This window comes from Nicotiana sylvestris, chromosome 9 (assembly GCF_000393655.2).
Source record: "Nicotiana sylvestris chromosome 9, ASM39365v2, whole genome shotgun sequence".
Classification (NCBI taxonomy): domain Eukaryota; kingdom Viridiplantae; phylum Streptophyta; class Magnoliopsida; order Solanales; family Solanaceae; genus Nicotiana; species Nicotiana sylvestris.
The window spans coordinates 75,664,581-75,679,539 of NC_091065.1; the positions used below are offsets into that span (position 1 = coordinate 75,664,581).

Sequence of the window (14,959 nt, forward strand, 5' to 3'; positions counted from 1 at the left end):
TCAGACACAACCAATATTTTATTCCACTCTAAAAATACAAGTGAAATAATACTAAAGAGAGAATATACAAATGCCTTAAGAAGATAAGAAGACAAATGAGAGGTGTGTTTAAATCCTAAACATTAGGCCTCCTTTTATAGGGTGAAATCCCCAACAACTTTCTTCCTTCACCGATGTGGGATATTTTGGCATTCAACAAATCTCCACCTTGGCAAAAATTCCACATCTTCAATTTTCTCTTAATAACAAATTTTGGTTGTGTCTTCATCTTCAATCTTCAATGTTCAACAATGTTGATCAAATCCAAACAATGTTTAAACTTGACCGCAGTCACCACTTTTGTCAGCATATCAGCAGGATTCTCTGTAGTATGAATTTTCTTTACCCTGACTCCACCTTCTTCTATGATTTCTCGTACGAAATGATACCGAACATCAATGTGCTTCGTCCTTGCATGATAAACTTTGTTCTTCGCTAATTGAATAGTACTTTGACTATCACAAAAATTGTGATACTTTTGTGTCCAATACCAAGCTCTTTTAGCAATCCCTGAAGACAAATTGCCTCCTTCACAGCCTCTGTAATAGCCATGTACTTTGCCTCAATTGCAGACAAAGCAACTGTTAACTGCAAAGTAGACTTCCAGCTAAGTGGTGCCTTTGCAAAAGTAAACACATAACTAGTAGTTGATCTTCGTTTGTCCAGATCATCCGCAAAATCTGAGTCACGATATCCAACTACAGATTGATTGCCTTCCTACTCAAAAACTAACCCAACATCTACAGTATTATGAATATACCGTAGAATCCACTTCACAGCTTGTCAATGCTTCTTTCCTGGATTATGCATATATCTGCTAATAACTCCAGCAACTTGTGAAATGTCAGGTCTCGTACAAACCATTGCATACATCAAGCTACCAACAACATTTGCATATGGTATCCTTGACATATACTCCCGTTCAGCTTCATCTTTTGGCGACATAATAGTACTTAACTTAAAATGGGGAGCAATTGGAGTATTAACTGGCTTAGTCTTCTCATCTATGCCAAAGAGCTGTAGCACTCTCTTCAAATATTCTTTCTGAGATAAACAGAGTTTCTTTGAACGTCTATATCTTATTATCTCCATGCCAAGAATTTTTTGCCTCACCGAAATCCTTCATCTCGAACTCCTTCTTCAGTTGAATCTTCAACTTATCAATTTCTTCCAAATTCTTGGAAGCTATCAACATATCATCAACATATAGGAGAAGATATATAAAAGAACCATCTTTAAGCTTGCGCAAATACACACAATGATCGTACTTGCTTCTCTTGTACCCTTGCCGTAACATAAACTTGTCAAATCATTTGTACTATTGTCTAGAAGATTGTTTCAATCCATACAATAATTTTTCAAGTTTGCACATCATATTTTCCTTTCCAGCAACTTTGAATCCTTCTGGCTGAGTCATGTAGATTTCCTCCTCCAAGTTTCCATGTAAAAACGCAGTTTTTACATCCATTTAAACTAGTTCCAAATCCAATTGTACTACCAAAGCCAACATAATTCTAATGGAGAAATATTTTACAACTGGAGAAAACACTTCATTGTAATCAATTCCCTCCTTTTGAGCATATCTTTTGGCCACCAATCTTGCTTTGTAGCGAACATCTTCTTGGTTAGAAAATCCTTCTTTCTTTGAAATGCCCATTTGCACCCAATTGCTTTCTTTCCCTTCAAGAGATTGGCCAATCTCCATGTATGATTCTGATAAAGGGACTATATTTCATCATTCATGGTAATACTCCACTTATCTTCTTCTGAACTTTGGACTGCATCTTTATAAGTGGTAGGAACATCATCAGCTACAATTGAGGCGGCATAAGCAATCGTCTCTATAAGATGAACAGGTTTTGTTATTGTCCTTTTTGGCCTGCTAGTTGCAATTGATTCAAGTTGTTGTTTAGGTTCCTGAGTTGGAATCTCCCTCTCTACTGGCTCTTCTTCTAGAGGATAATCTTCATTTGTTTCCTCCTCTTCTTCTTGTGTAGGAAAAATAAATTTTTCCTCAAACTCTACCTGCTTAGAAGCACCCTCATTTTGTTTGGTATCTTCTGTTGCCTTATTTACCATAGCAGATTCATCAAAGGTAATATCCCTGCTGAATATTACTTTCTTTGTCATAGGACACCATAAGCGATAACCTTTGACTCCAGAAGTAATCCCCATAAAAATAGTCTTCTTTACCCTTGGATCCAATTTTGACTCTGTCACATGATAATATGTAGTTGAGCCAAACACGTGCAAAGAGTCATAATCTATAGCAGACTTTCCATACCATTTTTCAAATGGTGTCTTGCCATCAATAGCAACAGATGATAAGCGATTAATGAGGTGGCATCCATATGTAATTGCCTTATCCTAAAATTCTTTGTCCAAGCCAACATTGGACAACATACACCGTACCTTTTCCAGCAAGGTCTGGTTCATACGTTCTGCTACTCCATTCTGTTGTGGTGTATGTCTGACAGTGAAGTGTCAGACGATGCCATCATTTTCACAGACCTTATCAAAATGATCATTTTTGTATTCACCTCCATTGTCTCTGTGAATACACTTGATCCTCCTACCTGTTTGATTCTCCACCATCGTCTTCCATTTGAGAAAAATTTCGAACACTTCATCTTTGCTCTTCATCGTATACACTCACACTCTTCGGGAAAAATCATCAACAAAGGTTACAAAATAGTGCTTCCCACCCAATGAATGTGTTTTGGAAGGACCCCAAACATCAGAGTGTGCATAATCCAAAATGCCTTTAGTATTATGGATCGTTGTACCAAATTTAACCCTTGTCTGTTTTCCTTTGATACAATGCTTGCAAAACTCCAAATTGCAAACCTTTACTCCTTTTAACAATCCTTGATCATATAGAGTTTTCAAGGATTTTCCTCCAGCCTGTCCCAAGGGCATGTGCCATAGCCTGGTTGCTTTTGCCTCTTTGTCGTTACTGGATGTCACTATCGATGTCCCAATAACTGTATTGCCACGATAGCGGTACATATTATTGTTCTTCCGATTAGCCTTCATTACCATTAGTGCACCGGAGCATACTCTCATCACTCCATTTTCTGCAATGATTTTGAACCCTTTTTGATTCTAGGGCTTCTACAGAGATAAGATTCTTCTTCAAATCCGGTACATGTCGAACATCTGTTAATGTTCTGATCATTCCATCATGGTTCCTTAATTGTATTGAACCAATGCCATATAAGGTAAGAGGGATGTTATCCGCTGTGCGGATGACTCCATATTCTCCTTCTTGAAAATCCACAAACTAGTCCCTGTTGGGACACATATGATAGCTACAAGCCGAGTCCATCAACCATATGTCTGATGATGTTGATGGCTCTGTTGTAACTAATGAGAAGTCTGATCTTCCACATCATAAAAGATTTATTTTTGTAACTGAGTTAAGGTTCTGTCTGAGTACGCTCTGTGGTTGCAGCTTAGTCTGATTTCCACACCCTAAAAAAAATAATCTTGATTTGTGTCGTCAGCTATTAAATAATATTTGTGTCAAAGATGGGAGACAATAAACAAAAAGAATTTACATCAAGTGTCAACAATACGTCATCATTGGCATCTTCGCTTATGACAAGAATTGTGTCAAATGCAAAATTTGCGGTAGAAATTTTGACGGGTCTGGACATTTTGGGATGTGGCAAGGCGAAGTTCTGGATGTCCTTTTTCAACAAGGGCTAGATCTTGCCATTGAAGAAAAAAGACCAGATGTTATTGGAGAAGAAGATTGGAGAATTATCAATCATGTTGCTTGCGGTACTATTCGATCCTACCTTGCTAGAGAGCAGAAATATCCATACACAAAGGAAACTTCTGCAAGTAAATTATGAAAAGCACTGGAGGATAAATTTTTGAAGAAAAATAGTCAAAATAAATTGTACATGAAGAAAAGATTGTTTCGCTTCACCTATGTTCTCGGTACCACGGTGAATGAACATATCACCAGTTTCAATAAGTTGGTCACAGATTTGCAAAATACGGATACCAATTGTTGCGAAAGTCAAATGTATATAGTGTGAATAAGTCACAACTACTATACCAAAAATTATAACAGCCACCAAATAATAAAAAAGACAATAAAACAATAATAAAAGGAACACCAAAATTTACGAGGTTCGGCCAATTTTGCCTATTTCCTCAGACACAACCAATATTTTGTTCCACTCCAAAAATACAAGTGAAATAATACTAAAGAGAGAAGATACAATGTCTTAAGAAGATAAGAAGGCAAATGAGAGGTGTGTTTAAATCCTAAACATTAGGCCTCCTTTTATATGGTGAAATTCCCAACAACTTTCTTCCTTCACCGATGTGGGACATTTTGGCATTCAACATAATGATCATGGAAACATGATTTCTTCTTCTTTTAAAAATTCATTTTCACTCCAAAACGAATGAATGCAAGAAAAACGACGTTTCTTTTTTGCCTTTTTAAATTTCTTATAACTTTTATCAAGAATTGTATTTTCCACCAATTTGCTGATATCTAAACGAATCTTAAGTTAAGTGTATGCTTGGAAAACTCCCTAATTCAAATTTAGTCCAAGCAAACTTGATTGAATTTTGGAAATCCAGAAAAAGTATTTTAATTGCATAATTAGAGCCTTAATCAGTTCGTACTTGACATTATATTGAATTCAATATACATGCATTTTCAAAATTTTACATTCTGCAATATCCTAGCTGTGTATGTTGGACAGATATAATATATATTCTTTTTATAATCAAAACCTGGCACCTTGTATTGCTTGGAATGAATATGTTTGTAGGTATATAAAATTTGCAAAATTAAATTTATAAATTAATTTGGACTATATTTTAAATTCAAGATATATTGGTCCAAATAAATATTGTGGGCTAATATAATTGGATTAATTATAGGGATTTTTACCTTCTTATACCATATATGAAACCTTATTACCCTTAATGTTTAAGGTTTGTGTTTATTATATTTCAGCATACCAAATTACCATTTATATACCATAATTAATTTAGAGGTATAATTAATTGGCAGTTTTTTACTCCTTAATTAAAGGTGTCCATATATCCCAAGTTTCTCTCTCCCCTTTATTCCTATATATCACACATTTCCCTCTCCCCTTAATCCCACGTTTCAAACATATAAAAGCATAGCTGGAAAAGTTTATTAGAGAAGCACATACGACCAAATCATTAACAAGAATTTTTGGAACAAATTGTCATAAAGATATGTAGTAAAACTATTCAATAATAATTAGTAAAGAGAAAAACTCAACCTTATTGTCAGAAAAAAGGCGTGAGATCGCTATATCAACCTAATTATCTGTGTTGGGTTGACAAAAAAAAAAAGAATAATTAAACTTGCAATACATATCCGTTCAGTTCAGCCCATTGAAGAAAACGTGAAATTGGAAAAAAGTTTGAGTGATTGAACTTATAAGACAACCAAAATAACATTTGCAGAATGTCAATTGTATGATCCATTTAAACCTATTAAACCACTGCACAGTGTCTTGAACATCAAAGAGTATTTTGAAATTACTCCTACTAATTACACTAACCTGTGATTTTCATTGCTTATTCACCCCCACCCTCATCTACCCACCCTACCAAAGAGAAAAGAAGGTACCTACACTAACATTTTTTTTCAAATAAGATTGTAGTTTAATTGTAGTATAAATATAGTAATTTTGTAGATACCCTTAAAAACAATAAAACTTTATACAATACTTAAACTGATTTGTAGTTTATTTGTAGAAATTTTATCTACAAGATATCTACAAATTGGATACATTGAATTTTAATATCCCAATTCTCATTTCAATTGTAGCATAATTGGCATTTTCGACATAATTGTAGAAGATTTGTAGAAGTTTTAGTCTTCCCAATCTATAATTTATCTACAATTTATCTACAATTGATCTACAATTCTACAATTTATCTACAATTTCTGAAAATATGTCTTCTTCTTCTTCTTCTTCTTCTTCTTCTTCTTCTTCGAGTTTCAATCTAAAATTCAGTCAAAACCAAGTCTAATCTTCACCAAAACCCCTCAAAATTGAGATATAAACTCCTAAACATATTCCAAATTATTTACAACAACACCCAATCCAAACAAATAATGATTTTTGAAAACCCAAATTTGAATTCAAAGCTTTCAAGCTTTTTAATGGCTATCAATGGTGGAAAATATATGGAAGAACAGATTTTTTCAACTTTGAGTTGTTGAAACTCGAAAATTTGAATTGTTCGTTCTTTTTTTTCGAGAATTTGAATTGTAGTTCTGGAGAAAAATACGCAGATGAGAAATCTCCTTTCCCTTTTTAAAAATTGAATTTAATGTAGAATCAATTAACACCAAGATTCTCTCCTTAATTTTAGCGCATTTTTAGGGAATATTCTGTCTTTTTAATGCCTTATAGTCGAATGGTATATAAATTGTAGTTAAAGTGTGGACTGGGCGGGTAATTAACAAACTATGCACATTTATGGTAATAAGGTATAGTTAGGAAAAAATCTCATTATTATATAAATCCAACATATATGGATTAAATAAATAAGTCTTAATCCATTGGGCTAGCCCATTTAATTGGGCTACAAGTGATGAGCCCACTTCGTTAAACCTAAGATGTCATCTTTCTAGAGGCCCAGTTTGGTGCCACGTGTCAAATGACGTGGCACACCACGTCAAATGGAAGAGCCAATAGGACCATGTCACGTGACAAAATGGCAAGGCATGCCAAGTCACATTCAAAGACTAATGAAATCATACCACGTGTGCAAGTGACATGTTCTGGCCAATCAAATGCGGTCATGTCACACTTCAATTTGATTGGTCGGAAAGAGTTTATTCTTATCACAACTCCTCCATTCTACAACTATAAATAGGGGTCTTCACAACTCAGAAAAGACACCAGAAGTTATAACAAAAAGCAAGAGAGAGCTCGTGGATCAAAGGCCGCAAAATTCTCTACAAGTTTCAAGCTTCAAGCAATCAAGCTCAAGCTCAAAAACGAAGAACAACTCAAGGTCAAGTTCAAGCAATCAAGCTAAAGCTCAGGAACAAGATTATTGTTCGTGACAACAACTATATTTTCAAGATCAAGTTCAAAGGCTCTTGAATTTATTTACTATTTAAAAGAAGAATCAGAGGATTCATAGAGACTGTACATTCATATTATTTGAAATCAAATAGTACGATTGTTGCGATAATTTTCGGTCTTGATTTTATTTTCTCGATGCAAATTTATTGTCTACAATATTGACAGAGTATTCATATGCAAGTCCATAGTCATGAAAAAAAAATCTCATCCCTAATTTTTGCAGATAAAGTTTGAACTAGATCTCGGCTAATATCCAACATCTATCAATTAAAAACTAAGTAGAAATTAAATGATTCAGTTGAATTTTATGATTATCACTGGATTAAAAAATAAATTAGAGTCACCTTACTAAATTCAAGGAATACTCGCCTCAGGGGAGGTGCGCACACAACCATTCTTAGGGATGTTATTTAAAGATTACTCAGCATTTATTTGTCCTGAAATATTGAACTAAAAAACTTAACTTCAGGACAATTCAAAATATTTTTTTCCCGATAAATTGAACTAGAAAATTAAACTTCAAATGCACTAGCTAATTCCTAAATAGCAGTCCTTTAGAGTGGCTATCTAATCACCTTGGACAATGGCGCAATGTCAAACACCTCTTAGGCCAGTAGAACTATCAGATATTGGGCTGGACCAGATAGAGCCAAATATGATTTGTTACATCCTTCGCCCTGTAATGGACATTTACAAATTGAAATTTTTACCTCCTATAGTAAAGGTTAACACCTTATTTATTTTAAATAAATATCATTTAAAAGAAATTATATTCTATAGATACCTTTTAATGTTTATAGCAAAATATTTAATTTTGGTTGCATCCTACTCCTAAGCCACTAAATACGCTATTCAGTTACAATATTTTCTTTCTCTCTCTACTTTGATACAACTTTTACCTCAAATTTCTCATAAAGAGCTCTCCAATTCCTTCACCCACCATCGCCAATATTAAAACTTAAACCCTTCAGTTGCAAAGCTGAAAGCCGATGGTTCTCCAGAAAGTCTTTCACTCGAGAAATAGAAAGCTGAAACGGGGAGCTAATGTCTTGGTTCCTGCAAAGACAATCTTTGATTTCCGTGTAATCATAGGAATCTTGGATGTCAAGCATCCAAACTCAAACTCACAAACAAAATCTCAATCTACTAAAAGTCATGTCTTTTATGTGTCAAAGGAAGCTAAAGAACGGATTAAGTTAGGTCTCCGATCGATGGCGGCGTGTGAACAATGAGATTTAGGATTTTTGCTCGACGGCGGATTCGCCGGAAATTAGGGTTTGTTCTTGAACAAAGACGATAGAGTTTAGGGCTGAGCAACTTGATTTTCTGTTAATATATTTTAATGTTTTTCAACGTATCACGATGTATTTTCATGTATTTCATTGTATTCGTTGTCTTTTTTCCCATTGTAATTCAATCTATCTCATTGTATTTCATGTATTTTATTATATTCACTGTTTTTTTTTCTCATTGTATTTCAATGTATCCCACTGTATTCTATGTATTTCATTGTATTCGCTATCTCGTTATACGCCATGAATGTATTCATATATTTTTTTTAATTAATATAATTTATGTATTCGGATGTATTATATAATTTCTCTGAAGATTGCTATATTTTTGGGGTATTTTCGGTTGAGAATCTTTTTTATAACTGAAAATACAAAATTTATGTGTTATAATTGAGTTTGTTGAGTTATATTAGGAGTCTATTATGTTAATCGATTCACTTTCCGTTTTAAAAACAATGTAATCCCCTATTTCACGCCGTGAATACAGTCGAATACACTCGAATACAACAACTGATTAGTTGGACTTCCCTGATTCACACCTATTTTTGCTACTGTATTCATGAATATAATAGCTTAAATACATCAAATACATCTTATAACCATAGAAAAGATATCTATAATCCGTAATATAGCAAATGGTATTTGTAGATGGCTAATTACTACTAAAAGATAGTACTTTATGAAAATTTCTCTTTACAAATCTATTTCAAATGGACTAACGGAGAAAAACATAAGGAAAAAAAAATCATTTTCTCCTCTTAAAAAAATGAATCTTACAGAAATATCCCAAAAAAGTCTCAACTTACCAACCTCTAGCCATTAGTCGTAGACTTATCAAAACTAGCCAAGCAATATAAAAATTGAAAACCCAAAGAAATAAGGTTCTTTCTCTCCAAAAATCACATACAAAGATCTCCTTCTATATTTTTAAGCGTGATTAGCAATATTAGATGCAAGACGGAAAGGAAATTTCATGAATGAAGTAGCAAATAAGGTGATGAAATACAATATATATATAATTTCAAAAATCTAAGAAAAAAAGGACTTATTTCAATTGGTATGGTTGAGATTCACTGAAAACACATAGATGAGCCAATATATAAAATTTGAGAAAGATTGGAGGTGATTTGGACTGAATTAGTATCCAAATTAGTAGTTAAAAACGAGTTCAAAAAATTTATCTGCGACACATCTATCAAACATGTATCACGCATGTAAAGGTATACATGGATATACATGTGATACACATTTGATACAAATATGATACATATGTGATACACAAATGATACACAGTGTGATACACATATTTTTGTTTTCCTGTTCATCTTCTTATTCGAAATTTCAATTTAAACCACCTCAAAACTCCACCACATCATCTTAAAACTAAGATTCAAGCTCCTTAAGATGTACCCAATCTATTCTAAGAACACCCACTCAAAAGAAAATAAAAATTTAACTTTTTTTGGCTACAAATAACTAATTGGTTGATATTAGTAATATTTATGAATTGGCCAATTTTTATAATAAACTACTTACAAATGGATATAGCTGGTATTTTTCGCTTAAAAAAAGCATGAATATTTAATTTCTACGAGGATGGAATATATGTAAACTACATACAGGTTTTAGTACCTCACTTCTGCTAGTGGCTAAAATCGGTAGACGTAAGAAAACCTAGTGAGTTAACAGATCTCATCAGACTAGAAGTGGTGTCAAACGAGCTAAAATGTCTTATCTAGGAAATAAATATTAAAACAAACAGTAGTGTACTTATTGCATATATAAATGAAGTAAAAAATGTGTATTTCATTTTGTATGTCATAATTTTCTGTATGGAGCAATATACATACAGTTATCACACATCTTCTCAGAGCTCTATCCAAAATCTCTCAATCTTTATCAATCTAATAATCATTGTGGCATGTATGTTGAAGACAGATACTGGCAACTCGAAAACAACATACAAGTATTAAGAAACAAGAAGGTAGGCAGATATAAAGAACTCAAAACATATAGTATGATTTACCTGAGGATTATATTATGTATTTAAAGTGATCGACCTTACAATAAGGTTTACATATTGGAAGCAAAATAATTGTAACAAGAGTACATAGAAGACTCAATGAAAGAAAACCAAACATTTCTTCAATAGGAGCTTGCGCAGAGGACTACAACCACCAGGAGCAACACATTTGCATACGACACAAGAAAGGAAATATAGAGCGACTCCATATCCAGAAAAGCATCCTCGTCTTCATAGCAGTTTGGCACAAGAGGCGATATCAGTATCTGTAAAGTCTCCATGCAACTGTTGTGTAAAGGAGGACCACAAAGAAAAGGATTCGCATCATAACTGCTTTCATTAAAAGTTGCAAACTGCCCTTTACGCTGTGGAGTCAAACCTGTTAGATTATTGTGTGCCACGCTAAAAACTGTTAAAGTTCTTAGCTCTAGAAGTTGAGTGGGAATCGTCCCATTTAAGTTGTTGTATGATAGGTCCAGACTTTCAATATTCTGGAGTTTTGAGAACTCTGATGGTATTGCACCAGTGATGTGGTTGTGTGACAAGTTTAGTGCTCGAATTTGGGTAAGATTACAGAGTATTTCACCACTTAACTGGTTGCAAGAAAGATCAACTCCAGACATATAATCAACAACGCTACCTTCATAGGAATAGGTATTACACTTGGTTGTAAAATCTGCTCCAACCCATCCATAGTTTTTCTGAAAGGAAATCGTCGATCTCTCCATTGAATCTTCTACAAATACCATGGCATCTCTACCCCACCTCAAATCCTGGATAACTAAATGATGGAGTGTAGGGGTATATATCTGAACTCGTTCCTCGTTGCATTATGTTCCCCAAGCAATGAGGTATAGGTCCTGAGAGATTATTACGAGAAAGATCTAGCATTCTCAGTTTACTTGAATGGCATAATTGTGTAGGAATGATGCCCTGAAGATGATTTCCTTTCAAGAGTAAGGTGGTTATCTCAAGACTTCCCAACCATTTTGGAATTGAACCAGTAAAGTTGTTATCTCTAAGATCTAACACCTTCAAATTTGAGCTATTTGAGAACTTGTGGAATTCCCCTTGTAGCAAGTTTTGACTCAAATAGACACGTTTTAGGTTTAGGGAAGCACTGAAACATGATGGAATTGAACCAACAAGGTTACTTTCGGAGAGATCCAAGACCTCAAGTCCTTCAAGTCTACAATAATCAGGTGGAATATGACCTTTTAGATCGTTACTAAACAACGAAAGGTGGGTTAAGGAGGGGATATGACCAAGCCAGGATGGTAGGTTTCCTAACAAATTATTGTAACTTAAATCTAATGAATGTAAGGGTGCTGTGGACAACTCTTTTGGAATTGAGCCCGAGAAGCTGTTCCCCCTCAAATATAAGTATTTGAAACTGTTGATGTAAGTTGATGCTGGAATTATTTCCCCTTTCAACATGTTATTCGACAATCTCAGAAAATATAACTTGGATCCTCTACGAGCCAATCCTATCGGCAACTCTCCATTTAACTTATTGCACGACAAATCCAAGCATTCAAGGTTTTTCATGTCAGCAAAACTTGAAGGCAACAATCCTTCAAGCATATTGTTTGACATTGTTGATATCACGAGATCAGGGAAAATCGACCCAATGTTAGGAGGAACTTGTCCCTGAATCTTGTTGTTTGAGATATCAAAAGCTTCCAGATTAGGAAGGGATGGCAACTGAAGAGATCCAGTGAATGCATTTCCACCCAAGTAAACTTCTCCAAGTCTAGAATTGTTTTCTAACAGCCAATTTGGAAAGTTTCCACTAATATTGCATTGCGAGAGACGAAGAAGTCTCAAGTCATATTGATAATGAAGGAAACTTGGCATTTTAGAGCAGTTGGATATAGAAAAGGCTTCCAATTGAAACTTCGGGATCCAACTTAATTTAGAAGAAGTTTGTACAGCTACTGAGTTGTAGTCAGCAATTACAAACTTAAGTTTTGAGTGGTTAGCAAATGACTCAAATGAAATTGGAATTTCAAAGTTGTTGTTTGCTAACAAAAGATATTCAAGGGACAAGAGACTTGAAAGTGGAGACAAGGCAAATATTCTTAACCAAGACTTGATATATAATAGAAGGTATTTTAACCAATATATGTTATATCTACACAGCAAGGCAATTAAGTAAAATAAAACTACTTAATGAATTATATGTACCTTCATCTGTTATGAAGCTTCGAAATTTGTTGTTCCTTATATCGAGCTTCTTCAAAGTTGTTCGTGATTTATTTAGCTCTATCCAGATATTTAGAATATATAACTATATATGCTGGGAAGTCTCTAGGAAAAAAGCAGCAAACTAAATTAATGAAGGCTTTTCAAGAGTAATTATAAGTTTACCTAGAGCAGAGAGCACGTTTTCATCATTCAGTGTGTTGTCGCTCAAATCTAAGATTTCCAGCTTATTTAGCCCTGACAATCTCTCAAAACCTAACATATTGAGGAAATAGATAAGCTACACACACGCACAAACACACACACGTGTTCTTTTGCAGATTTACTAATAGTCCAAAGGGGCGAATAGAGGGAAACCCCCCCCCCCCCCCCATATATATATTGGCACCTGATCCGATGTTGTAGTCTTTGAGGTTCAATGATTTGAGAGAAGAAAGTTGACTAAGAGACAGAAAGATGCTGCGATTGAAGAGGTTCCCTGACAAATCAAGTTTTTCTAGTTTTCTCAGTTGTTTCAGTTTCTCGAAACCTGTAACCAAATTAACAAGAAACTTAGATATAAACATTGTTAACTTCTCAAGAGTCAAATGGATTTAACCTTTGAACTTAACATTACAACAATTCAAATTATTGTGATCATCCTAATTTATCCGATGTTGAACTGCAAGGGATTCAAACATGTCTATAGATATAACAATAACAACAACGACAAAAATAACTACATCTCAAACCCAAACTAATATGAAATCTGAGTGTCAATTCCCTCCATTTGAATTTTAGTATTATGAAGAAAGGATAGCAACAAGGAACCTTCAGTGTCAGCCCATCCAACGAAAGAATTTCCAGGGAGGAGCAGAGCTCTGATATCTCTGAAGGGAAGAAACAAAGATGCATTGAATAGCGGCAAAGTATCATTCATATCTTTTTCACTGACGGTAATGGACAACTCAGTGATTCGTCTTGTGCTGTTGCTGCAAACAACTCCCAACCATCGACAACAATCTGAGGTTTCGTTGGCCATCCATGACGACAGAAAACCACCTGATCCTATGTAGTTTATATTTGCTTTGAGTTGCAAGAGAGCACTTCTTTCTTCTTTCCAACAACCTAAACAGCACCACTGCCCATTTGCCAAAAACAGAATGATCAACAACCACCAATATTCCATCTTGCTCATATTCACCTTCTTGACCAGCTTTTCCACTGTTAAAGCTCAAGCAATCGTCTAATATAGGAGTATAAATTTATAAACACAAAAAAGGAGAAAGAAATGACTTTCTTGGCAAAAACTATAGTAAAAGACAACAGACAAGTGAACCAAAAGCATCATTCATCACTTTCTACATTAGGTTCCATGATAGACTTCTAGTAAAATTCGAATATATAATAGTCCAAATACATACATGATAGACTAAGCTTGTCACTACTACTTTTTTTTTTTGTCACTACTATTATTCATTTAGACACCTCAACTAAATGCATTATCCATAAGACACTTCAACCTCAGTCAAACACATTAGGCTGACATGGCAAAAAGAGTGTTTCTCACCTCTCTTAGGCATGTGAATGATCCCAAATCATATTATTCCTTCTTTTTTTCCTTTCAAAAAGACATCACATTTTCTCTTCTCTCTCCCGCCGGCCACCAAGCGGCAACCCCAATTTGTTTCACAAACATAATCCTAAAGCACAAGAAGAGAGTTCAAGAAAAAGTCATCAAATGAAAAATTAGACTAATTAATAATGTTCAGGTAGTTCACAATGCAATTTATCATTCAAAAAAGAAAGTAACTTACTCCCATTTCATATGTATGAAGCACACTACCTTTGGCCGGAATCATATGCCTTTGACAAAATGGTCTTCAATTTTCTTTTTAGTCCTCTTGGATTACATGAGCAGTATAACAGTATTCATATCTGTTCAACCTCAGTCCAATGGGCAAAAACAAATTCAGAATCCTTTTTTTTTCGTTTTGGGCTCGAAATCCTTCTTTTTAACACGTAATTATTTGGGCTAAAAATCATGTTTCTTCGTTTTATTCATCATTTCGGCATGTGAATTAAACATTTAATTGTTTTGATTGGTTAGTACTTAAGGGTATAATAGGTACATTTGAATATGTGTCACATGTTTAAGGTGTCTAAGTAAAAAATGCTTATAGTTTTATGGGTGATCATTCAATTTTGTGTTTATTATTCAAAAATCACTTCTTCTTTATTATGTAAATGTCATTCAATTTTATGTTCGTTATCCAAAAGTTACTTTTCTTTCTTTTGCTACCCAAAAA

At 34.2% G+C, this 14,959-nt stretch overlaps 2 protein-coding genes across 6 annotated transcripts; both read right to left on the bottom strand.

The window, feature by feature from the left end:
- Window positions 1-8,083: 8,083 nt before the first annotated feature.
- LOC138877785 (cuscuta receptor 1-like) lies at window positions 8,084-11,215 on the bottom strand. Its single transcript, XM_070157424.1, has 2 exons — window positions 10,644-11,215; window positions 8,084-8,207 (listed from the first exon to the last, which is right to left on the bottom strand). The coding sequence occupies exons 1-2, from the start codon at window positions 11,213-11,215 to the stop codon at window positions 8,084-8,086; spliced, it is 696 nt and encodes a 231-aa protein (XP_070013525.1).
- Window positions 10,480-14,656, bottom strand: LOC104228318 (cuscuta receptor 1-like). Of its 5 annotated transcripts, none has more exons than XM_070156179.1 (4): window positions 14,468-14,656; window positions 14,221-14,353; window positions 13,060-13,200; window positions 10,480-12,926 (listed from the first exon to the last, which is right to left on the bottom strand). In XM_070156179.1, the coding sequence occupies exon 4, from the start codon at window positions 12,321-12,323 to the stop codon at window positions 11,223-11,225; it is 1,101 nt and encodes a 366-aa protein (XP_070012280.1). In that variant the 5' UTR covers window positions 12,324-12,926; window positions 13,060-13,200; window positions 14,221-14,353; window positions 14,468-14,656; the 3' UTR covers window positions 10,480-11,222. The 5 variants fall into 4 exon arrangements, with proteins under 5 accessions (XP_070012281.1, XP_070012280.1, XP_070012282.1 ...); XM_070156180.1 differs by having other exon boundaries at window positions 13,060-13,896; window positions 14,497-14,656; XM_070156178.1 differs by having other exon boundaries at window positions 13,060-13,896.
- Between the last annotated feature and the right edge of the window lie 303 nt (window positions 14,657-14,959).

Bases quoted from the DNA above. Each gene is read 5' to 3' on its own strand.
- LOC138877785 (XM_070157424.1), bottom strand. From the start codon at position 11,215: ATGGTATTTGTAGAAGATTCAATGGAGAGATCGACGATTTCCTTTCAG. The intron at 8,208-10,643 runs GTATGCAAATGT...TTGTCTTTGCAG, and splicing joins TATATTTCCTTTCTTGTGTC to GAACCAAGACATTAGCTCCC.
- LOC104228318 (XM_070156180.1), bottom strand. From the start codon at position 12,323: ATGCCAAGTTTCCTTCATTATCAATATGACTTGAGACTTCTTCGTCTC.